This window comes from Dama dama, chromosome 12 (genome assembly GCF_033118175.1).
Source record: "Dama dama isolate Ldn47 chromosome 12, ASM3311817v1, whole genome shotgun sequence".
Lineage (NCBI taxonomy): Eukaryota > Metazoa > Chordata > Mammalia > Artiodactyla > Cervidae > Dama > Dama dama.
In genome coordinates, this window is record NC_083692.1 from 18,503,160 (window position 1) to 18,530,245 (window position 27,086).

General features: G+C 38.3%; 1 protein-coding gene across 5 annotated transcripts in view; it reads right to left on the reverse strand.

Moving 5' to 3' along the window:
* Positions 1-27,086, reverse strand: part of ZNF410 (zinc finger protein 410) — a 42,068-nt gene that overhangs the window by 11,420 nt on the left and 3,562 nt on the right. For 4 of the 5 annotated variants that reach the window (XM_061156692.1, XM_061156694.1, XM_061156690.1 and 1 more), the window contains exons 2-7: positions 14,437-14,618; positions 13,104-13,239; positions 9,542-9,760; positions 8,134-8,325; positions 4,573-4,723; positions 3,907-4,088 (exon numbers count right to left, since the gene is read on the reverse strand). In XM_061156692.1, the coding sequence (XP_061012675.1) occupies positions 3,907-4,088; positions 4,573-4,723; positions 8,134-8,325; positions 9,542-9,760; positions 13,104-13,239; positions 14,437-14,469 (913 nt within the window). In that variant the 5' untranslated portion in view covers positions 14,470-14,618. Of the gene's footprint in view, positions 1-3,906; positions 4,089-4,572; positions 4,724-8,133; positions 8,326-9,541; positions 9,761-13,103; positions 13,240-14,436; positions 14,619-22,500; positions 22,599-27,086 lie in introns of all 5 variants that reach the window. The other variant, XM_061156691.1, reaches the window with a different exon arrangement.

Consider the following 27,086-nt stretch of genomic DNA (forward strand, 5'->3'; position numbering starts at 1 on the left):
GTGATCCTATCCATTCTGAGAAAATCAAGAAAACAGTGTGTATGCTCTCAGAATTTTTACCTTACATCAATTCTTTAAGATTCAGTTTTATGATTACGAATACATATTTTTGAAGCCTATAAAATAGGTATTACATAATACCATCTTATAAAAACAATTGTCTATATACAGAGATATACAGAAAAATCTGTTACAATGTGTTAACAGTAGTTATATCACAACAGTGGTATTATGGTTTATTTTCTTCTTTGTGCTTTTCTGTATCTCTCCTTTTCTACAGCACTGTTATTTAAAAAATGAAAGATACATGGTGAAACTGAAGACTGATGGTACTATTGACTTTCTGGCCCTGATACTGTACTATGGCTACATGTCACTTTGGGCAGAAGCTGGGTGAAGCACAGATAGAATTCTTTGTACATTTTTTGTGACTCTTCATGAATCTATAAATATTTCAAAATAAAAAATGAAAAAAATCAGAGATGCAGTCCATATTTCCCAAGGGTCACAACCTAGTGAGAAATAAATGTATTCATAAATAACTTTAATATAAATTCCTTTATAAAAAACTGATTACGTGTATTTATAAAGGGAAGAAATTCCTATTGTGGTAAAATTTTTTTAAAAAGCTGAATTTAAGTTGCTCTTAAAAAGTGACAAGGATGAAAGGAAATTTCAGGCACAAGAACTAGTACGAACACAGCCTTGAAAATGAGAGTGCTCAGAGCAAGTTCAGAAAATGACAAGTGTGAAATAAGTAAATATATATTGGTCTTTGCTCCTGGCTCCTGACACAAAGCTCTTAAAACGCTTGTACACAGGGGTGCTAGGAGAATTTTTTGTTCTAACATTTAGTGTGGGATCCCAGCTCCTAACGTAGAGCTCCTAAACTCCTTATAACTTTTTAAGTGATAATAGCACTAGGATAATCTGCTGTTCTAGTGTTTGGTCTTTGATCATGATTCCTGACACAGAATTCCTAACCCCATGGAATTTCCTAGGTGATAGGAAAGTATTTTGTTCTAATGAGATGAATCTTGGTGGGCTCCTGGATGGGAGCTAGTCACCAGATTAGAAGCTTGGGAATTTCAGCTCCACCCCCACTTTTCAGAGAGGAGAGACAGCCTGGAAATGCGTTAATGATGAATCACGCCTATGTGATGAAACCTCCATAAAAATCCCAAAAGTACAGGGTTCAGAGAGCTTCTGGGCTCGTGAACAGGTCTATGTGCCAAGGAAGTGGCACACCCCAACTCCACAGGGACAGAAGCTCCTGTGCTTGGGACTCTTCTGGACTTCACCCTTATGCATCTCTTTATCTGGCTACTCATCTGTATCCTTTATCATACCCTTTATTACTTAATAAGGTGGTGACATGTTTCCCTGATTTCTGTGAGCTGTTAAAGCAAATAATCAAATCCAAAGTGGGGGAGGGGGTTGTCAAGGGAACCTCCAACTGGTAGCCAAGTCAGACTGAGGTTGAAACTGACATCTGAAGTAAGTGGCAGTCTTGTGAGGCTGAGGATGTGGGATCTGACGCTATCTTCAGACAGTGTCAGAATTCAGTTGTTCAGTTGTAGACACCCAGATGGTGTTGCAGAGAACTGCTTGGTTTAGGAAAACACATCTTGTATCAGAACTGTTACGAGTGTGAGAGAGTAAAGGAAAAACACGGAAATGCTGCAAGTAAGGCTGGCATGGTGACAAGATAGGAGCTGGGCCTTGACGGAGGGAGGAGCACAGCTCTAGACTGCACTGTTCTTTCAGACTGTACCACACAGTTTAAGGCTTATGATTTCCCACTGGTCTGTAACTTTCTGGAAAGCATATCTGTATACTCACCCTAACCTCAGAATGCTATGCACTCCAAAAGTTGCCAAATGAATAAAAAATATACTGATATATATGATAGAATGCCAGGAAAAAAGAAAATTCCAGTTAATAAATAAGCTTAAATGTTTAACAAGATGAACTCAAGAACCTTAGAAAAAGGATTTTAAAAATGATTAACCAGAATCTAGTGGCAAGAATCTTTTCGTCAAGCTGGCTTAGGTGAGATGGCTTTCCTGTTCAGAAACTGAGAGGATGGTAATTTTGCTGAGATAAAGACTGGAGGTTCAAGAGACATTGCTGCAGAATGGTTAAAGAGCATGAGCCAGTTAATCCTGAGTCCCAGTCTTGCCACAACCACTTATCAGTATGGAGAAAATAGTTAAAATCTCTGAGAATGATTTTTTGTAATCATTATTACAAAATGCATTATACAGTATAATGTATAAAATTAACATAATACAACCTCAAAATATTACTTTGAGGATTCGATGAAATGATACAAGTTAAATATATTAAGCATAGTGCCTGGTACACAGCAGTCTTCATGGTAAACCACTAAAATTGGCAGCTTTAATTACTACCGTTACTACTAAAAAAGAGTTGAGGTCAATTCTGACATCTGAAATAAAATGAGCTGTCAGCACTTAAAAATAAAATACTTGGAAGAGCTCTAGGGTCATAGCAGAATTTAAATCCCAGCTCTACCATTTCTGAGCAGCATAATGTTGGACAAGTTCCTTAACTCTCTATCCTTCTGTTTTTCCATCAATAAACACAATATCTAAAGCATGAAGGAACTTTGAAAATTAAATAAGACAATGTATATGTGCTTGGTACATATTAAATTGCCTCAATAAATGCTAATTTTTATTACTATGCTAATTATTGAGATTCAGATCTGTGAGGCATCCAGGAAGAAATGATTAAATTGAAGCCTGAGATTGCAAAGAGAGCATATCGAGTAAAATGGGAGAAACTCAAACTTCTGAGATTGGTCCACAACTGGATTAACAAGGGAGAGCTAGCAAGAGTCAGAATGAAGAGAGAAAATGAGGTCACACTCTGAATAAATGATGTTCAGTTTTATCAAATACTACAAAGATGAGAGGCACAAGGATAAAGAGGTTACTGAATTTAATAAGGCATCATGAATTCTACTTTCCTTAGCTATTCAGATAAGATTTTATTCAAACTGCTTTCTTGGAGCAAGAATAATTTATCCTTTCAAGAACGAGCTGAGAACAGAGCTATTCTTTCGTAAAACATATCCCAGTGGTAATGTCAATCTAGAGGAAATCCCCAGAACACATGTGGTTTCACCTTGGCTTTCACTTTCTAAATGCCACTTATTTGTACCTGCTGTCATTTTAGCAAGGCAAGAATAAACAAGGAAGAGAAAGAGAAGATAGCAAGTAAGTGGGAAGAATAGCTACACATCCTACAGTAGTAGTTTAGGTTCAATGATTAAGCTCTGGCAAGAGAGCACAGCTTGGTCAAGGGGTTTGGAAAGTCACCCTTAAACTTTTAGATTAAGAAGTCAGGGTATCTTTATTTTGCTCCTTTGATATTAACATGCCATCTGCCCCCAAAACAAGGCCCTTCTCCATTCTGTTTCTCAGGCTGTGAGGCTCTTAACAAAAAAGTTAACTCAAAGTCAGGGATTAATCTTAGCTTTTCTATTTCCCCTCACCTTACCCTAGTTAGCGCCTAAAATAGGATCTGTGTGGTTTGTGTAACTCAATAAATGTTAATGACCAAAATTAAAACTGTGTAATGTTCAAGGATATCTAGAAAGACTCACTTTTGTCCATATCTCATCAAATCACTGTATTAGAGAAGGCCTTATATCCTCTTTCTGTTTAAGGCTACTAGAGGCAGAAATCAAACTGTTCATTCTCACGAAGAGGTGACGATAAATGCTATTGAAATAACTGAAAACCCTGAGGCATCTGAAAAAAAGAAATTTCATCTTCAGAGTTCTAGCAACAACCCCAATCTTCATCTACTAAGGACAGCCAGCAAGCGCTGAGCCAAGCAGCAGATGGCCTGCAGGAGTGCTGAGGTTGCACGCACCTGTATGGATGCGCAGGTGGTTCTTCAGGTTTCCAGCTGTCGTGAACTGCTTACCACAGTTGGACTCAGGGCACACAAAGGGCTTCTCCCCATTGTGGGTCCTCATGTGCACCTTCAGCCTCTGTAGTACATAGAAGCTTTTCCCACAACCTGCTGCAGGGCAGATAAAGGAGCGGTCGTTTCTGGAGGGAAAAAAAATCCCATAAGCAACAAAGCCTGAAAATGCTCTTTGCTAGAGAGAACAAGTCAAAGCTCCTACTGACTCTTAAAACAGATAGTAAATCCCAAATCTGGATGTATGAGAATCACTTTAAGTTTGTTAAAACTACAGATTCCCTACTTCTTGAAAACACTGATCTCATAGGTTCAGAGTAGAGTTTAAGCTTATGTATTATTAAGTTCTCCAAGAAATTATGTTTTATGATGAGATTTTGAGCACTCTTGCTCTAAGACATTTAGGTGACAAATGTCTTATTAAATATTTGTCAAGAACAAGGTAAATAAGACAATGCAAATGTCTCTATTAAAGAACTAAAGACATCTTAACCACAAGTGAGCTGGAGCTTCTGTTTTCCTTTAATCTGTCAAGTGGGGGGATTTCTATCAAGTTCCTTCAGAAACATCAACATTCCTGAGTTCCAAATATGGAATTTCAGGTTTGCTCACCGATGAGTTTTAAGGTGGTACTTAAAGTGAGCTGGCCACACAAATGTCCGGTCACAGCCTTCAACTGTACACTTGAGCTTCTTCTCCATTTGAGGAAGGGGGCCAGAATCTTTGGGTTGCCCATCACCAGAACCAAGGTGGACATTTTCTCCTGTAACAGAATCACATATTTGTAATCCAGGGAAGGATTCTGCTCAGATACTTTGGCTCAAACAATAAAACCACTGCTAGAGATCATTAATCACATATCTACCTTCACCTTCCCCAGCGATCTTTGTATATTCACTTAACAACAGAAAGTGACTGTGCTCTGCATCCCCATCCCCTTACTTACTCCACAGAACTACCAAATGCCACGAGACGAGGCCTCTTTGACAAATGTAAGAAATATCCAAAATGGTTTAATTAAAAAAAAAAAAAGCTGCATTCAACCTACTTTGCATTACACATTGGTGAGGAAGCAGGTATGGCAACACAAGAAGTGGAGTCCTACAGAAGATCACCTGATGCTCTAGGCAATCAAAACTTGTATTTTAAGAAGGAGCAGTCAGTCTGGCTTAATCATGGACTTACAGTAGTAATTTCTTTTGTAGACGATCAGCCTAAGATTTCTATCTTCTGAAGTCACTGTGGCTGTTTCTGTCACTCTAGAGAATAAGAATCACCTTCTCATTACCTGTACCACCTCTCCTCAGTTATGAAATAATTAAGAATGCAAAAACTCAGCACATTTTAAAATTTCTAATCACATTTTTAAAAGTGAGAGATAGTATCTGCTCAAGTTTTTTGTTAAGTAGAACAAAAGGAGGTGAGGAGAGGAACATACACTGCAGTGACTTCCTTAAATTTAAATGAAATTAGTTTAACTAAAACTTTAAATAAATTCCAAATTAGCAGGTGGTACATCCTTTCTTTCATTTTCTTCAATACATAGTTGAACATCAATAGAGAAAAACATTCATAACCACTTGTTGTTATTGTTCAGTTGCTAAGTTGTGTCCAACTCTTTGTGACCCCATGAACTACAGCATGCCAGGCTTCCCTGTCCTTCATTATCTCCCTGAGTTTGCTCAAACTCATGTCCACTGAGTCAGTGATGCCATCCAACCATTTCATCCTCTGTCGCCCCCTTCTCTTGCCCTCAATCTCTCCCAGCATCAGAGTCTCTTTCAAAGAGTCAGCTCTTTGCCTCAGGTGGCCAAAATACTGAAGCTTCAGCTTCAGCACCAGTCCTTCCAATGAACATTCAAGGTTGATTTCCTATAGGATTGACTGGTTTGATATCTTTACTGTCCAAGGGACTCTCAAGAGTCTTCTCCAGCATCATAGTTCTAAAGCATCAGTTCTTCAGCGCTCAGTCTTCTTTATCATCCAACTCTCACGTTCATGCATGACTGCTGGAAAAACCACAGCCTCGACTCTATGGACCTCCACTGGGAAAGTGACGTCTCTGCTTTTTAATACAGTCTAGATTTGTCATAACTTTTCTTTCAAGGAGCAAGCATCTTTTAATTTTGTGGCTGCTGTCACCATCCACATTGATTTTGGACATCATTAGAGAAATAAGATTCACAACCACTTAATTCTATTATAAAAATATGGAGTTTATCTTTCCATTACAAATACCTTAGGAATAAGATTCATATTTCCAAATTTCTCCTGTCAAGACCCAAGAGGAGGATAACATGTTATACCTACCATACTCTGGAAACTGACAGTTGATCAAAGGCAGTATCTGTCCCATCTATTAATCTTATTTTCTTCCTGCCTTACATTCTCCTTGCTGTACTTCACCAAATGCTAATTGCTCCCAGGTTGGAGCAGAACCTAAGATGACTTGTGCTAGTTAATATGAATTAACTTGTTCTTTTTTAATACTGTAAACAGTTTGTTTGTTTAATCAAAACATGGGTAAATTTTAGACAGCACACAAGTGCATATACCATAAAGAAAATTTCCCAGTAACTCCAGAACTCCAGCTAATTAATTTCTAACAAAAGGTCTGTAAAAACCCATGCTAATCCAGAGATTTAAACCAGTGACAGTTAGGGCTTCGTGCATTCAATTTTGCATCAATATAATCATAAAATAGGGGGAAAAAATCAGAAAAGAGTGAGTTGCCCTGTATTTAAGTTTAAAAAGTTTCCCAAAGAAGTGCTCTCTAAACCACTTTGTTTTTGAAAACAAAGCACTGTTTGCAGAACTGTCTTATGACCTGGTTTTGCACACTACCCCCCAAAAAGAGCAAGAGAGACAAAGAAATTCAATATACCTTATATTGTATATGTTGAAGAACACTGAAAACTCTTCAAGACTCTACAGTTATGTGGGTAAGGTCTCTGCATTTGGGATAAAATTTTCAGTGATAGTAGTACTGTATAGAGCAGGAATCAGTAAACTTTTTTTGTGAAGGGCCACACAGAAGATATTATGGGCTTTCAGGCCATACGGTCTCTGTCACAACTACTCAACTTTGCCATAGTAGCAGCCATAGACAGTCTGTAACTAATGGGCATGTCTGTGTTCCATTAAAACTTTATTTATAAAACTTTATAAAACAGGTGGTTATTTGGTCCTTTGAGGACTCCTGATATACAGCACCACATACAAAACTAAGATATTTCTCTATTTCAACTTAGATGAAAGTGATCGCGTGTTTGTGGTAATGACAGTATGTACCTAACCTCAATCTTTTGCTGTATTACCTTAATAGTCACAGGTTAATGAGAAAATACAGTGGCAGATCTAATACAAAAAATATTATGGCCAAGGTTTTGCAGTGGTTTAGGAGGGGCTTGAATAGAGCCATGGTCTTCAAGCTTTAACATGCATCATAACTATAATGAGGGCTTACTAAAAACTAAAAATGTTTCTGACTCAGTAAGATGAGACCTGATAATGTGCATTTCTAAATTACTGGTGATGCAGATGACCTAGCGACCACACTTTGTAAATTACTAGAGAAAAAGTGGCCCAGAGTAAATAGTACAGGCATGCTGAACCCAAGAAAAATCACACTATACCCTATTTGGATATTCAGAGGTTTTCTGATGAACTGGTTCTACCCTTCTTGCTCTGCCTGCCCCTCAAAAGCAGCACTATGGTAGCTGATAATTGCTAAACCTCCATGAGCAGCAATCTAGTTTCAGTGAAACATTGCCATCTGCCACACTGATTTAATATTAATTTCATTTTTATCTGTTTTGTGGTTTTATTTCTATTGATAAAACCATTTGATTTCATAATGGTGTAAAATCTCTAAATATAAAGAACGTACAGTACAAAATCAACTGAAGATAACACCAAGATCTGTGAAAAAATTTTTTCTTTTAAAAAGGGTTCGGTATATTATTTAAAGCTGACAATTGTTAGCTGATTCTGCACATGAATCTGGCATGGCTGAGTTATTTTATAGAAAGTAAGATATGCAATTTACACATTTCTAGCCTTCTGCTCTCACCAATAAAGTAATCTGGATTATATGCAACTCAAAAGATAGCCATTGTCTTACCAAAATCTCTGCATAGAATACTGCAAAGGAAAATAACACAGGGGTCTCACCATTGCTGCTGGTTTTTGCATTTTTTGCCAGCTGTGCCCGAGTAGCAGCAATCAAACTGTCATGGGCCAACTCCTGAACCCGGAGAAACCAGGGAATGCTACTGTCTGTGCTCTCACTGGAGAGGAAATCATTCCCTGAATCCTCTGCTTCATCTTGTACAAATACCAAGTGTTCGGCTGAAGAGCCCAGACCTGGAAGAAACAAGAGGATATGTGCAAGTTATCCATCAAGTAATCCCTTTGACTGACCCTGGCTCAGAAACTCTCCATGTCCTGAATCAGCTATTCCAGACTTTCACGTCTCACCTCAAGCTTCTGTTCTCATGCAAGATTAGGTCATCATCTCTCTACTCCCAGCTGAGAGACTAGTCTTTATCTTACCTCCTCCTGTTTCAGAGGCAAAGTGTGTTTCCTAGCAACCCGGCTAACCCTTACCTCTAGGATCCAATCCTATCTTTTAGTTATCGCCTCACCACCTTCAACCCATTCCTCCTTAGTGGCCACCTTACAGCTTCCCTTTCAGCCTTTCAATCTGTCTAAGCTCAAGCCTCTCCCACATTTTTCTTTTTTATAGAAAATCTCAAGTATGACTCTAAATATCACCTTCTCACCTATTCCTTTAAAGTCATGTTTCTTGAAGTTTCTTAACTTCTAACTTGTGCATCTACTTTCTCACCTGCTGTCCACTCCCCACCTCTTTTAACTCTAGGCTCCATCTCCCCTGCCTCACTAACAACTGCTCTTGCTAAGTTTACCAGACATACACTTTCCAGTCCTCATCTCACTGGCCCAATTTGTAGTATTTGGTATGATTCACAGAAGAAAAGATACTAAATGTGGCTTTCCCCACATCATTCTCATTCAGTTTTCTTGATCCCTCTCTATTGGCTCCGTCCCATTCTTCTATCACCCCCTTAAAATTTTTTTCAGGGTCCCAGATGTGCCCTCATTTCTGTTTATGCTGCAGACTACTCCTAAATCAAAGAATTCATGCTCATTGTTTCATACAGCTCCCAAATGCTGGTAAGCACTAAAAACTATTTATTTCACACCATACCTCTCTGGAACTCTGGATTCCTGTTTCTAACTCTCCGAAGTGTTCCTGTGAAATCTAAACATCAACAGGCACAAATTGTTCTCCCCCGTCCTGTTCTTCCTGTGTGCACCATCTAGCTGAACATACCACTTAACTCCACCAAACAAGAAAATGTTAAGTCATCTTAGAGTCTGCCTTTTTCCTCTATATGTTCAACTGATCACCAAACTACACTAATTCTCCAAAATAATAAAATAATAGCTTCTTTCCATTTCTAGTATGACTAAGTTAATTATTCCTCCTCACCCTCCTGCCCCGCCTCCAAGTTTTTTTCTTAAGAATGAGTAGAGGTCAGAAAAAAATAAAGAATACCTGCTCTTGTTAGGTTAAGAAGAATAAAAGAAGTGCTATCACTTGGCTGTAGATCTTGCAACAAGCTAGGGGACTCTGGAGTGGACAAAAACTCTGGAGACTTCTGTACAGTCTGAGCCCTCGTCTCTTCTCCGTCTGGACCCACATTCACCTGAAGGCTTCTCAACACAGCCGAGGAAGGAACCTCCTTGGAGGAGTTCGTATGATTTGGAGTATCATCTAGTAAAGGGAAAATACCACAGCTTTATGTAGTAGCTATCTCCAAGGAGTTCACCATTTTGATACACAGTACCTAACACCCTTGTAACATCACTTAGCAACTAACACCCTAACAGGAGCAAATAGCATTTTCATTTTATGAATATAAAATCTGCCTCAGAAAAGAACAGAGTGTGAAAGGCAGCTAAAGCTCTAAAGGACATCAATCAAAATGTAAGGGGCAGACTCCTCTGGCAGTTGGCAGTAACTAATAACAAACCATCCACATTTGGACATTATAGACCTTTGTCCTTTTGAGGCTAAGTAAATAGTAACTCAAGAACAGGATTTAAATTTTCAACTGTTTTACTTGGGAAAAGATGCCGCTCTAATTTTTATAACATGTATTTGAGAGATCTGGTCAGTCATTAAGGGAAAAATCACAGCCTGCAACAAAATTGAAACTGTACAGAATCATCAACATGTTTCATTAGGGTTCTGGGTTTATACCAGATGCAGAAATAATTCAGAAGATTTGTTTCTAAAGCTTTATTCTACGGGAGGGGATGAATTTCCAAAGATTCTAATTGCAAAATAATGAGGAATTACACTTCCGTGCTAAAGCATCCAATGTTTTCAGGGGTTTCATTCATCTTCATAGAATGCAGGTTCATTTTTCTCTTTTTTGAAGGAGATAACCAGTAAGATTATAGGAATAAAGTAGAAGCCTAGGCACAGCACTGCAGTTCTAAAGCCTAATGAAGTTGCACAGCAAAGTAAATGAACTTAATCCCACCGAATTGGTTAAATGGTAAGTTTTATTCTATATATATTTTAACCACACACACACACAAAAGCCTGTTCTTAAATACAGTTCATAGCAGCACTGTTTGTCATAATATGATGCTGGAAAATAACTACATATTCATCAATAGTGGCATGGATCAAGAAGTTGTGGTACACTCATAGAACAGTATACAGCAATGAAACCAAACAAACCGCAGCTATGCAGTTGAATAGGTTGACAAGGATGAATCTCACAAATATAGAGTAAAAGAAGAAAGGTACAACAAGATACATTCATATGATTCCACTCATTTAAAGTCCATTTGACTATTAGCAAGGAAAGCATTATTTTTGGATGCAATGAATTCTTTATTTTCTGGAATGAGACTTGGGGGATTAAACTTAGAAAGTTAAGTGAAGTGAAAATCGCTCAGTCGTGTCCGACTCTTTGAGACCCAACGTGCTATACAGTCCATGGGATTCTCTAGGCCAGAATACTGGAGTAGGTAGCCTTTCCCTTCTCCAGGACTTAGAAAACAAAGAATTAATTGTTAAAAAATTGAACACAGTGGTGACATATGGAAGAACAGAGGTTTTCTTTATCAAGGAGAAACCCATGGAAGGCCTGGAAGCTGGCAATGTTCTCCTTCTTGACTAGGTGGTGGGTATCTCCTTAATAACTCTTCAAAATGTATATTCATATAGTTTTGTGCTTTTCTGTGTCCAGCACATATCCCAACTAAAACTAAGTAGGCTATATATATCCACACATATTTAGGAGGGAGTGGAATGAGGTTAGCGAGGTATGTACAGATATGTTTGTGTTTCTAATAGTATGTTTCATGAGCTGGGAGGTGAGTACTTGGGTTTTCCTTTACTATTATCTGTATCTGGTTGTCTAAAATATTTTAAACCAAAGTTAAAACTAAAAGAAGGTAATGTAGAAAAGAATATGGATGCTCTTGTTTCTATTTTCACTTCATTATGGTTAAAAAATATTTATCCAATAAATTAAAATTAGGAGAGGAAATTTAGGTGAAAAAGCCTAATGAAGATCAACACTTATTAGCACAAGGAAATTTTCACATATTGAAAATCCACAAGGATTTGGAAAGACTACCAACATACCAGTAGAAAAATGGGAGTTGAGAGACAGAAGATTGTGGGAAAGATAGGAACTAGATAGAGACACCTTAAATCAACACTGGTTGAATACATCTGCCCTTAAGTCATTTCAAAAATCAGAGAGAGAAAAAAAAAAATCAAAGAGAAAAGAACACTACTAGAGGATAGTAACCAAAAGATTTTATAACAAATAGGTTGTCACAACAGATGACCCTCCCCTGATTTAACATTAATATTCCAAATATTTCAATTTCCAGAAAATAAAGAATTCATTGCATCCAAAAATAATACTTTCCTTGCTGGTAGTCAAGCGATGGGATCTCCTTCTCATACAAAGCTAATCTCACTACCCATGCTCAGAATTCTACTACTTCTTCCTACCTCTCCTGGAGCCTCCTTACCAATTACCCACTCTTTCTGTTCACAGCTTCTCTAATGGACTCTTTCCCCTTAACATAAAACCACCCTCTAATATTTCAAATCTTAAAAAAAATTAACTCTTTAATCTACTCTACATCCTTCTCTTTTTCCTTCCCATAGCAAGACAACCTTTAGAAAGTATACTTCCTCAACTAAATTCATCCTTGCAGTGATATCTCAACCTGCTACAGCCTGGCTTTCCATTCCCTCTCCAAGGAACATGTCCTGCCTAGGGCAATAATGATTTCACCGATCCTATGGCACTGGTGGTGGTTTAGTCACTAATCCTGTCCGACTCTTGTGACTCATGGACTGTAGCCTGCCAGGCTCCTCTGTCCATGGAATTCTCCAGGGAAGAATATTGGAGTGGGTTGCCATTTCCTTCTCCAGGGGATCTTCCTGACCCAGGAATTGAACCCGGATCTTCTGCACTACAGGCAGATTCTTTACTGACTGAGCTACGAGGGAAGTCTATCTCATTAGGATGGTCCCTATATCACTAGCCTCTTAGAAGCATTTGTCAACTTGACCATTCCCTTGGGTTCCATGCCTGTACTTCATACCAGTATTCTCCTATTGCTCTAGCCTCTCTTTATTCCCTCCTTCACAGGCTCTCCTGCCTCACCCTGTACCTTGAATAGGTACCTTGAGTTCCATGCAGTTCTGCCTTGGCCTCCTTTTCATCTCATTCTCACTCTATGGGTGTTCATATCCATTCTTATGACTTAAACTACCAGTGCAGGGAATTGACAGTCCAGTGGTTAGGACACCACGCTCTCAATGCTGAGGAACCAGGTTCAATTCCTGGTTGGGGAACTAAGATACCACAGGCTGCACTGCATAGCCAAAAAATTAAACAAAAAAACAATCAATGCACTTATGATTCCCATGGTTGCCTTTCGCCATGACTCCTATAATTTTTACAGTTTCTACCAGTCAGTTATAAAGTCAGTTATCCCATTCTACTAGTACCACAGAGGAGGCTAAGTTCTTAAATCTTGTTAATCTTATCTTTGAGGATACTAATTTTTACCTGGTAACATTAGCCGACTGCATTCTGAGGCTTCAGTCACTGGAAGCAGGGACAAGCAAGTTATGTCTTTAGCTTCTGATTCTACTAACCCCTGTCCCAGAGGGATGGATGTATTCTGAACAAACTGTACCAGGAGCTGGAGGGGAAGAGGTGGATGTGGAGACAACAAATAATACAGGTTGTCAGAAATATATCTAAACTTCTGAATTTACCAAAAGGAGACTATGTACTGATAATTAGGTCTTGATTGCTCACTACTATCTGCCTTATTCATAGAAAAACCAGATTAACTACAAAATATTATGCTATTTTTATTAAGTGTTCTATTCTAGACAAAAATTGAATGATATGGAAGGCAATAACCTTCCACAAAACAGAGAAATGATAAAAATAATTATAGTTATAAATGGTGGCTATTACAAATTCAACTGCAACAATGTGTATGATTATAATATACATTATAAAGCACTTTTCTGTGTATTGGCTCTTTTAATCCTCACTGAACTCAGTAAAATTGAACATGATTTTAAAGGCAAGAAATCAAGATGAAGACACTAAATCACTAGTCCAAGGTCACATCACTAGTTAGGAGAAGTGTCAGTCTTCATACTTAGGTAACATGATTCCAAATTTAGCTCTTTCCACTAAACAACACAAATGTTAGAAAATTAGAATGAGAAAAATGAATAAAAATTACGTTTAAATCCCTTAATCACATTTAAAAAGAAAACTTATTAATATATACAATTATATAACCAATATAATTATATTAATATATACAAAATTAATTAACATGGTTTGTGGTAGTAAAGATATACATATGTATACATATGTATGCCATATAAAAAAATTTGTCATTATATTATCTAAATGTATAATAATTTATACTTATTTAAATAACAAATATGAAAGTGAAAGTCTCCCAGCCATGTCCAACTCTTCGCGACCCCATGGACTATACAGTCTATGGAATTCTCCACGCCAGAATACTGGAGTGGGTAGCCTTTCCCTTCCCCAGGGGATCTTCCCAACCCAGGGATCAAACCCAGGTCTCCCGCATTGCAGGCGGATTCTTTACCAGCTGAACCACAAGGGAAGCCCCAAAACTAAAAAATATAAAAAGTCATAAAAGGTAAGAACTGAAGTTTTAAATTTTTGAGAAAGTAATTAGTAATAGAAAAATAACAAACTAGTATTTACAACCAAAACACAACCTACAAAACTTAAAATATTTACTACCTGGCCCATTACAGAAAAAGTTTGCTGACTCTTGAACCAAGAACAAACTAACACAGCCCACCAAAAGAAAAAGAAACCAGTTGTTTGGGCTCACCTCTGGTTTGGATTCTAACTCATCTGATAACATTGATTCAGCTTCCAAATTCTGTAGCTGTTCAGGGGACAGGTTAAAATTTAATACAGAGTCAATGACACCTTCCTGTGGTGCTCATACTCCTCTAGGAAGGGCTATGCTTTTCCAGTCAGATGCTGCGCTGGGTGGGCAATCAGTGTCGCCTGAAAAGGGAAAAAGAGGTTTCAGAGCAGCAGGAAAATGTAGCTAGAAAAACAAAACTTCTTTATATACCCCCAAATCACAATAGCAAGTAAAGAATTCAGCCCCAAACACTTGTTTTAAAATAGAACAAGCCCAACATGTATCAAAACCCATAAAAAGTCATACTTTGATGTAGAATTTCTACTAAGAATCTATTCTAAGAACATAGAGAACAGACTAGTGGTCGCCACGGGGGAAGTAGGTAGGGGAGAAATGGATCGGGATTAGCAGATGCAAACAATTATACATAGAATGGATAACAACAAGGTCCTACTGTATAACACAGAACTATATTCAATATCCTGTAATAAACCACAGTGGGAAAGAATATGAACACGTGTGTATACGAGTCATCACACTGTACAACAGAAGCACAACTCTGTAAACCAACTACACTTCAATAAAGTAAATTTTTAAATAAATAAATAAATAAAAAATAAGCAGAGGTTTTCAGTATGGAAAAAAGCTATATGCCCAAAGAATTTCACCTTATCATCTGCAATAATAAATAACTGTGATAATAAATAACTATATGCAACATATAAATACACATATATATTCAAGTAATGGCTGATTATGGTATGACACTGTCACTTAAAAATAGTTACGAAAACAAAGCAACAACAAAAATGTTAATGATACTAAATTACAAAAACAAAATACAAAATGATACATTCACTGTCATTAAAACCACTTATGACATGCACAGGAAAAAGTAAAAGGAAATTCACACAGCCATGCTAGTCACTGTACTGGGTGGGTGGTGGTAGGCTGGTGTAACATTTTTCTTAATTTCTCAATTTTGTATAAAAGATAGTTATATGGTCAAAATTTGAACAGTGTTTCCCAAAAAAACAGAACTCTTGGGACCCTCATGAAGCTGTTTCCCCCACTTAATTTAAATTCTTACTTTCTTCATGACTATCTTCAGTGTTGTGTTTGGATTTCTTTTTCGTTTTTTGTGTGTATTTATTATAGGTTTTTGGTGTGAGATTACCGCGAGGTTTGTTCTTATTTTGTTTTCGTTTCATTTTGCTTTTTGGCTGTGCTGGGTCTTTGCTGCAGTGAGCAAGCTCTTCGCTGCAGTGCAGTCTTCTCTAGTTGTAGCACGTGGCTTTGCTCTGTCACGGCTTGTGGGATCTTAGTTCTTGGACCAGTGATCAAACCTGCATCCTCTGCTTTGGAAGGCAGATTCTCAACCACCTGACCACCAAGAAAGTCTCTACCATAAGGTTTTAGTATAGCAGTCTCTCTCTCTCTCTCTCTCTATATATATATACACATAAACACACACACACGATTGCTTTAAGTTGCTGATATCTTAATTTCAAATGCATTTTAGATATTCTACATTTTTACTCTCCTCCTCTCACGATTACTGTTTTTTTGTGTTTTTTTTCATTTGTTTTTATTAGTTGGAGGCTAATTACTTTACAATATTGTAGTGGTTTTTGCCATACATTGACATGAATCAGCCATGGATTTACATGTGTTCCCCATCCCGATCCCCCCTCCTGCTTCCCTCCCCATCCCATCCCTCTGGGTCTTGCCAGTGCACCAGCCCTGAGCACTTGTCTCATGCATCCAACCTGGGCTGGTGATCTGTTTCACCCTTGATAGTATACTTGTTTCAATGCTATTCTCTCAGAACATCCCACCCTTGATTACTGGTTCTGATATCATATTTTACATCTAATTGTTTTGTGTGTCCCTTAACTGTTTATTGTGGATACAGATGATTTCATTACTTTTTTAACCTCCCTACTAGTTTGTGTGTGGATGATTTCCTACCATTACTGGATGTTTGCCTTTACCAGTGAGCTTTTGTATTTCATAATTTTCTTTTTTCTAGTTGTGGCCCTTTCTTTTCCACCTAGAGAAGTTTCTTTAGCATTTGGTGTAAACTGGTTTGGTGGTGATGAATCACTTTAGCTTTTGCTTGCCTATAAAGTTTGATTTCTCCATCAAATCTGAACAAGAACCTTGCTGGGCAGAGGAAAGATTCTTGTTTGCAGTTTCTTCCGATTAATCACTTAATGTGTATCATGCCACTCCCTTCTGGCCAGCAGAGTTTCTACTGAAAAATCAGCTGATAACATTGTGGGAGTTCCCTTGTATGTTATTTGTTGCTTAGCCCTTGTTGCTTTTAATATTTTGTGTATCTTTACTTTTTGTCATTTTGATTGCTATGTGTCTTGGCATGTTCCTCCTTGGGTTAATCCTGTATGAGACTCTTTGCACTTTCTGGACTTGGGTGACTGGTTCCTTTCCCCTGTTAGGAAGTTTTCAGCTATTATCTCTTCAGATATTTTCTCAGGCCCCATCTCTCTTCTCCTTCTGGGATCCCTATAATGGGAATGTTAATGTGTCACATGTTGCCCCAAAGGTCTCTTAAAACTGTCCTCATTTTTTCATTCCTTTTTTCTGTTCTGCAGCAGTGATTTCCACCACTCTTTCTTCCAGCTCCCTGATCCATCCTGCCTCATTTATTCTGCAACAGATTCCTTCTAGTGTATTTTTCATTTCAGTTATTGTATTCTACAACTGTCTGGCTGGTCTTCATATTTTCTAACTGTTAAAAACTTTTTGTAACTTCTCTCTCTGTGCATCCATTCTTTCCCTGAGGTCTTGGATTATCTTTACAGTCATTACTCTAAACTCTTTCTTGGGTAGACTGCTTCCTTTCTCCACTCACTGAGTTGACGTCTGGGGGTTTTATCTTGTTCCTTTGTCTGCAACATAATTTTTTCCATCTCATTTTGTCTAAATTTCTATTTGAATTTTTGTGTATGTGGTAGGTTAATTATGTTTCTCAGCCTTAGAGAAGTGGCCCTCTGCAGGGGATGTCCTCTGTGTCCCAGCAGTACTCTCTCCTCTTGTCACCCAAGGGCCAGCGCCCACCTGGTCTCAGGGCAGTTTCTGGTAAGTATTTGGAGACTCAGTTCCACAGACTGCAGGATTGTAGTTTTCTTGCTCTTGGTGTCTTATCTGGTGGGCAGGGCTGAGTCAAGGGGCATGGTGGCTGTGGGATCAGGAAGTCTTTACGCAGCCTATCTGCTGATAGGCTGTGTTCCTTCCCTGTTGCTTGGCCTGAGGCATCCCAGAACTATAGGCTGTTGGGTGGGGCCAGGTCTTGGTGGTAATGACCCAAGCAAGAAGTCAGCTGACAGCAAGAGTTCACACAAATGAATACGCCCCAATATCTCTGCCTACAGTGTTGACGTCCTCAGGGTCAGCCACAGTCACTGCCCACTTCCCAGAGAGACCCTCCAAGACCAACAGGTAGGTCTGGTCCAGGTTCCTAAGAAGTCACTGCTTCTGCCCTAGGTTCTGGTGCATGTGAGACCTTATATGCACCCTCCAAGATTGAAGTCTCCATTTCCCTCAGTCCTGTGGAGCCCCAGAAATTTAGACCCAAATGCTCCAGGTCCTCCCCCTTCAGATACCAGATCCCCAGGGTGGGTAGCCTAACTTGGAGCTCAGAACTCTTACTCCTGTGGGAGAACTTTTGCAATATAATTATTCTCCAGTTTATGGGTTGCCGACCTGGGGAATATGGGATTTGATTATATCAAGAGTGTGCCTCTCCTATCATCTTGTGGCGGCTTCTTTCTCTTTGGATGTAAAATATCTTTTTGGTAGGTTCCAGTTTTTTTCACTGATGATTGTTCAGCAGTGAGGTGTGATTTTGGTGTGTTCATGAGAGGGCACGAACTCAAGGTCCTTCTATTGTGCCATCTTATCTCCCATCCTCTAAATTCTTATTTTTTTTTCATTTATTTTTATTAGTTGGAGGCTAATTACTTTACAATATTGTAGTGGTTTTTGCCATACACTGACATGAATCAGCCATGGAGTTACATGTGTTCCCCATCCCAATCCCCCCTCCCATCTCCCTCCCTATCCCATCCCTCTGGGTCTTTCCAGTGCACCAGCCCTGAGCACCCGTCTCATGCATCCAACCTGGGCTGGTGATCTGTTTCACACTTGATAATATACATGTTTCAATGCTGTTCTCTCAGATCATCCCACCTCCGTGGACTCCCACGGAGTCCAAAAGTCTGTTCTGTACATCTGTGTCTCTTTTTCTGTCCTGCATATAGGGTTATCGTTACCATCTTTTTAAATTCCATATATATGTGTTAGTATACTGTATTGGTGTTTATCTTTCTGGCTTACTTCACTCTGTATAATAGGCTCCAGTTTCATCCATCTCATTAGAACTGATTCAAATGTATTCTTTTTTAATGGCTGAGTAATATTCCATTGTGTATATGTACCATAGCTTCCTTATCCATTCGTCTGCTGATGGGCATCTAGGTTGCTTCCATGTCCTGGCTATTATAAACAGTGCTGCGATGAACATTGGGGTGCACGTGTCTCTTTCAGATCTGGTTTCCTCGGTGTGTATGCCCAGGAGTGGGATTGCTGGGTCACATGGCAGTTCTATTTCCAGTTTTTTAAGGAATCTCCACACTGTTCTCCATAGTGGCTGTACTAGTTTGCATTCCCACCAACAGTGTAAGAGGGCTCCCTTTTCTCCACACCCTCTCCAGCATTTATTGCTTGTAGACTTTTGGAGAGCAGCCATTAAATTCTTACTTTCTTAAAGCTTAACTTTTCTTTCAGGATTTTGGCAAGTAAGTCTGTTTTATTTTGTACAATTTTTGCTAAAATTGCGAGCACTATAATATACAAAGTAAGCACACAGTATAAAATATATCAAGGATGGGAGTTTTCAACACATACCAAGGTAGAATGGAAAGTCAGAACAAGAAAGACTTACTCTACAAAAAAAGGCATTTAGAAGTAGGTGAATAAATATTTATTGCCCTATTGGTTCAATCCTCTCCCCATTGTTGGCTTCCAGAAATCCTCATTTTCATCACAAAAAAAACTTATAAAATGTAAATGAAAAGTCTTGCTTTAAGTTTACCACATAAAATTAAGTGTCATAAATCCAACTTTTCCTTTTACACATTTTTCTCACTTGAACACTATAACTGCTCAATATAGTTTGCCAATCCCTCTTTTCACAGAAGAAGGAACCAAGGTTTAGAACAATTATTTGTCCAAATTACTAAGCTACAGAGCCGGCATTCCCACCCAGAGCAAGTTGGCAAAAATAATAATTAAATCCCTCTAGGTCTGGTCTTAAATCTTCAGGATTTAAGAATTCCTTTTCCCCAATTTCAGCTCATTTCAAGAAGCCAAGAAATTATCAAGTGTTTGTTTAGGTTATCCTTAGGGTTCCTCCAACTTTAAGATTCCAGGATTGTAAAATCTCTAAGAAATTAGACAACTATTTACTGTCCTTTATATCTGTTAGTTTTCTTAGAAACTAATGGTACTGGCTTCATTTCTGATATCCTTATTAATGAAAAATTTTTTTTAAATTAAGCATATGAATATGTGTACCAAACAAGGGGAAAAAATTCAGATATACTAGATTTTAGACAATTTTACAAATCTGTTAAAATAATTTACAGAAGGGAGCTACCACCTCTCTTATAGCTTAAGAGCCACCTCTAGATCACCATTTCTCAAGGGTTCATGGTTATCTGTGACATTTCATTTTAGTGTTTTCATTTCAATGATAATTTTTAAAAAATTAACACCCATGCATTTTCTGGAACAAATCAGTATCCATATTATAACTGAGTTCTGAGGTTTTCCAGTAGTCATGTATGAATGTGAGAGCTAGACAATAAAAAAGAATTGATGCTTTTGAACTGTGGTGCTGGAGAAGACTCTTGAGAGTCCCTTGAACAGCAAAATCAAACCAGTCAATCCTAAAGAAAATCAACTCTGAATATTCACTGGAAGGACTGATGCTGAAGCTAAAGTTCCAATACTTTGGCCACCTGATGCAAAAAGCCAACTCACTGGAAAAGACCCTGTTGTTGGAAAAGATTGAGGGCGGAAGGAGAAGGGGTGACAGGATGAGATGGTTGGATGGCACCACTGACTCAATGGACATGAGTTTGAGTAAACTCCAAGAGTTGATGATGGACAGGGAAGCCTGGCACGCTGTAGTCCATGGGGTTGCAAAGAGTTGGACACAATTGAGCGACTGAACAACAACTGAGTTCTACCATATAATTTGGTGTCCAGTTTGTGGTTTGTATGTTTGCTATATAAATAAAAGAAAGACAAGTAGGCTGCAATACAACAGGCAGATGACCTCATAAGAATCTGTACCGGAGCACTCAGTACCTTATCAAGTGTACTGGGTGGATCTCATCTTTAACACAGCAACCTGCTATGTACATTTAGCTATTTCTAGTCCCAATTCAAATTACCCATTTAACAGATTTCAAAAACAATTCAAATGTTTTTTTTACATAACAGCTTCACTGAGATGTAATTCACACATCATACAGTTCACTCCAAGAGTACACTAATTTTTTTAGTATATTCAGTTACATGACCATAACCATGATCAATTTTACAACAATTTCATCACCCCCCAAAAAGAAACCCATTAGTAATCCCTCCTCATTTGCTCTCAAAACTTCCCCTGACTAAGCCTAGGCAACCACTAATCTATTTTTTGTCTCTATGGATTTGCCTATTCTGAATATTTCATATAAATGGAATCATACATGTAATCGTTTGGGCTTGGTTGTTGTCACTTAGCACAACGTTTCCAATGGTAACCTGTGTTACAGAATGTATCAGTACTTAATTTCTTTTTACATTATTCTACTGCATGGATATATTATACATTTTATTTATCCATTTTTCAGTTGATGGTCATTTGGGTTGTTTTCCAATTTGGCTAACATGAATAATGTTGCTATGAACATTCATGTGAAAAATTTTTGTGTGAACATGTTTTTATTCTTTTGGGTATACATTTAAGAATAGAACTGATAAGATGATACAGTAACTGTGCTTTATCCTCTTGAGGAATTACCAGGCTATCTTCCAAAGTGGCCACACCACTTTACAATCCCACCAGTAGGGCATGAGGGATCCAATCTCTCCCTACCCTCACTCTTTAAAATTACATCTTTTTTAAGACAGCCATCCTAGTAGGTATGAAGTGGTAATTCATTACAGTTTTGAGTTGCATAACCTGACGGCTAATAATGTTGAGCATCTTTTCATGCCATTTGTACATCATTTTTGGAGAAATGCTTATTCAGATCATTGGCCCATTTTTAAATTTAGTTGTCTTTTTACTAGAGTTGTAAGAATTTTTTACATATTCTAGATACAAGTCTCTTACCAGATAAAAGATTTGCATAAACTTTCTTCCATTCTGTGTTATTTTCTTCTGAATAAGGCAATTCTAACTCTACAAAGTTACCAAATAATACCTCACTGAAATTGGCATTCAAGGACTTCTGGCCAGTTTTGGATGAATATGAGATCTGATTATCATAAACTGCTTCACAATGCCTTCACATTATAAATACTACCCTGTATGATATTCTCTACATTGCTATTATTAAAGCTAAAATATAGACATAGATTATGTATATTAGTGAATCCAAAGCTAAATCTTTCCACTATTCAGCTCAATATTCAGTTCAGTTTAGTCGCTCAGTCGTGTCCAATTCTTTGCAACCCCATGAACTGCAGTACGCCAGGCTTCTCTGTCCATCACCAACTCCCGGAGCTTACTCACGCTCATGTCCATCCAGTCGGTGATGCCATCCAACCATCTCATCCTCTGTTGTCCCCTTCTACTGTCTTCAATCTTTCCCAGCATCAGTATTATGTTCAATATTAAGTATTTCATTTCAGTAAAACAACATCTCTACTACATAATATGAATTTTAATTTAATTTGGATTTTCTTAGGTTTTAGTGTGGTTAACATCTATATACTTACTCATAAAGGCTTCCCTGGTGGCTCAGAGGTAAAAAAGCCACCTGCAAACGCAGGAGATGCAGTTTCAATCCCTGGGAGGATTCAATCGGGAGGATCCCCTGAAGAAAGAAATGGCAACCCACTCCAGTATTCTTGCCTGAGAAATCCCATGGACAGAGGAGCCTGATGGGCTACAGTCCAGTCAGTCAGTCAGTTCAGCCACTCAGTTGTGTCCGACTCTTTGCGACTCTACGAACCGCAGCACGCCAGGCCTCCCTGTCCATCACCAACTCCCGGAGTCCACCCAACCCACGTCCATCGAATTGATAATGCCATCCAGCCATCTCACCCTCTGTCGTCCCCTTCTCCTCCTGCCCTCAATCTTACCCAGCATCAGGGATAGCAAAAGTTGGACATGGCTTAGAGACTAAACAACAACTTACAGATAAAAATATACATCTGTTGTAACAATGGACATAACACTGATAACCTATATTGTACTAAATACCTGGTTCCTACCTACTTAATACATGGCCATCAAGACACATGAGATTGCTTAAGAAAACAATTTTGCTTCAGCATATATGTTTTTAAAAATTCCACTGACCTTACCATTGTTATTACTGAATTATTTGTAAATTTGTTTTGATTTTATAGTTAAGGGCCATCAGGTTCACTATAGAAGGGATAAGGATTACTCAGCTTTTTGTTTGAATACATTTAGAGTAATTACAATGAAAATAATTTACAAGTGTGAGGTGGGGGGAGTCCAATGTTTTTCCTTCAAATGCAACTTACTTGACATTAGAGTGAAAGGCAACTCACTCCAATATTCTTGCCTGGGGAATCCCATGGACAGAGAAGCCTTGTAGGCTACAGTCCATAGGGTCACAAACAGTCAGACACAACAGAAGTGACTTAGCATGCATGCAGAGTGAAAGGCATAACTCTACTCAAAGGGAAGCTATTCTCAAGATAATTATGGGTCTCAGAGGAAATTTCTTCTCAGGATTTCTTATGCTATTAATTAAGATAAGAGATTAGAGATGCAATACCAAGAAGTATCCTGTGATTAAAGGATCACTCAACATCCTTTAATGTGGACAATCATTTGTTCATTTTTATTTTCTACCTTTACCTGGTGGACTGGTAAAATCTGTATTCTTATTTCCTTTTAAACAGAAAAATTACTAATTTAGTACCATAAATAATAAAAGAGATAATGGTACTTAATTATCAGCAACAAAGACCAGGCACATCAAATCATATTTTCCAAAAATCATAAATAAAGAATCTTGGCTCTGGATAAAGAGTTTATAACAAAACAAACTGATCTCAGAAACCCAAGGATTGGTCTAATAGTACTTTTCAGACACTTTTGCCCTCTATCCTGGGTAACAACTAAATTTTACTGCCTCTATGGTTTCCTATGGCCATCAAAGCATACTGCTTAAAGAAAATAATCTTGGTCTGGCACATATTGTATTTTTAGAAACCCACTGATTCTGCCACTGCCTTTATTGAATATATTATCCTATAGTCAGCCTAAGAAATAAAAAGAATGCAGGCAACACAAACCTTTGCACAAACCAAAGCAAAAACATAAGCAGCTCTGAAAGGTTCTGGGAATAAGTAATGAGAGAACTCCTAACAACAGCAAAACAGATTAAGGACAACAGCAATCTCTATGATCAGGACCATACGGAGAACACCTTTCCCTCTGCTTTTAGCCAAATAAACAAATCCTAGGAACTGAAGTTTGATAAACCATATTATTTTTCTACAGTACACTCAACATCATCCAACAAATTATGCATTAATACTAAGAAGCTAAGTTTCATTAAAAAAGTTGAGGTGTTTTTAAAAAAAATCCAAGGTGTCTAAAGCAGGAACATAAATTCTGCCTCTGTTTCGCTGGTTGAGACCTGGGCAAGCTACTCATCTTCTTGGCCCTAGGAAACTCATCTGAAATACCGAAATGAAGTAGATATACCCTAAGCTTACTTATGTATCAGTTAACAGAAATAATGATAAAATTCTTCAGAAGCAAAGTTTTGCATAAGTGCTTAAGAAACAAGCAAATCTATCAAATCCTTAGTATACTATAAAAGGTTAAGAAATCTGCTTTTTTGTTACCGAGTCCAAATTTCCTATAAAGCAGTTGTTTTCAAACTTTTCTGACTGCAACCCACAATAAGATACATTTTCCATCATAACCTAGAGAGTGAAATACACATAGCATGCCTGCGTGCATGCTCAGACACTCAGTCACGTCCAACTCTTCGCGACCCCATGAACTGTAGCCCACCAGACTCTTCTGTCCATGGAATTTTCCAGGCAAGAATACTGGGATGGGGTGCCATTTCCTCCTCCAGGGGATCTTCCAGACCCTGGAACTGAACCCACATCTCCTGCATTGCAGGCAGATCCTTTACCGCTGCGCCACCTAGGAAGCCCTAAAATACACACAAAGGTACACAAAAATAGCATATTTTCATAAAACAGTAAAATACTAAAGTACACTAATCTCATGCGCTTTTTTTTAATGATAAGATTCACTAAAATGATCTCACAAAGCTATTGACAGGTTATGTTCCAGAGACTGAAAAACACTTTATTTTCAAGTGTCTAAAATACATATGTCTAACACAGAGTCAGTCATAAATATAAAGTCATAGATACAAACCCGCTATAAATATATATTATCCAACAACCAGCAATTATCACTGATGGAAGTCTTGGTGAAACTGAGATTACTTGACGCCCATCCTCAAACTTCCCTAAATGTCTGCAAAGGAAAATACTACACACTAGGCCTCAATCAGCAAAGAAAGACAAAGTGTCTTTATAATTAACCAGTTTTTGGTCTGGTTACACTGAGGTGAGTTCACACCTCAGTGAAGAACTCTCACATGCTAGACAGGAATTAGTGGTAACACCATTTCCCAGAGTAGATATGGCATAAAACCAATGCAGGCTACATGGAGAAATATTGGGAGGGAAAACCAGACCAAAGTAAACTAAGAAAGCAATAAGGGAACAGAGCTGATACAGGTCTCCTGGCTCAATCCTGACTGCCACACAGAGGGCAAGTATTCCAAACGGGAAGATGACCAGGGGCTTTTAATACTCTGCATCATGAAAGAAACAGAACATCATTGTGGCAGCCTCCAAAAAGCAATGTGACTCCACTCTAGAATACAAAGCCCAGAATACTAGTGTTGTTTTTATCCTCCTGAGGGAGGCAGAAAATGCCTTGACCTTAACTCGGTTTGGTAAAGAAGGGGAAGACGGAGAGATGATGAGAAAAAAAGAGAAGGAACTGCAAAACACTGTGCTCCCTCAACTGGTCACTCCTCACAAAGGTTAAAACAAAGCACAAAAGTTCAACAGAGAGGACTAACCTCTCTCCCCATGTGCCAATCTGCTTCTCAGCTCCCTCCACTTCCACCTGTGGCTGACCACAGACACAGAAGGAAACAATACTCAGTAATACTTAAAAAACAAAAACAAAATTCTACTAATGCTAATGAATTACAAAGACCAAAAATTAAAATTTATAAAAGAGCAGTTTAAGTTTTGGTATAAAATGGTAGAGAAAGAAACAGAAAAATCATGTAACTTTTTAATATCATATCTAGTATAAGATATAGCATGAGAGTTAATTAAATTTTAATGATAAAGTGGTAATGAGGACTGATCAAAGACATCAGGAACACAAAACGGTGAAGCCAGAATGAATTTCAGAAACTGTAACATTCATCCTGGGCCTTCCTTCTTCTCTTCCCAGGATCTTCTGGGGTGCCCCATTCCTACGACCCTGATTTTTATTCCAGTCACCTCCCCATTTCTCTGCAATCCTTCATAGACAAATTTAAACCCAATGATCTTCCTAGTGCCAAATATAATGTATACTTTGCTGCCTTCATCTTACTTAATCTTTGCAAGGGACAACTATCATTTTTGATTGTTCCACATTCATTCCCCCTGTTTAGGTGACAGGATCCACATTTTGTTTGGGGATCTACCCTTCCCTCGCTGGATACATTCTTGATGGGACTGTAGAGTAAGGTGTTCTTTCCTATCCTAACCAACTGCTGGGCAGTCAACTGATTTGTTCATCGGATACTTTAACTTTAGAACACGATTCTAAAAGAAGTAAGTAACTAAAAGGTGAAAACTGCTATAGCAACCTGTTCATTCCAGTACTGCAATTATCAGTCTCCCCCTGGGGCTGCTCAGATTTCTGTCCTTTTCAAAGCCAGAGCCTTCAGCATTTCCTTTGATCCTGTGAGCTGCCCACATCCTTGTCATAAATTCCTCTTCTCCTCAAGTAAATTGGTTATTTGCAACCACAGTAATAACTGATATTTTCCCTTAGAAGCATTGCCCCCTTCCACAAACACGTTACTCTCTTTTGCTTCTAAGATTCTCATTTTAATCCTACCTCATTGGCCACTCCTCCAGTCTTCTCTGATAGCTCCTATATTCCTCCTCCACACACCTCCTAAATACTAATGTTCCTCAGGGGTTTGCAGGCCCTCTTCTCTTACTATATTATATTCTCTTCCTAGTGTGAACGTGTGGCTTTAAATGACATGGTCTCC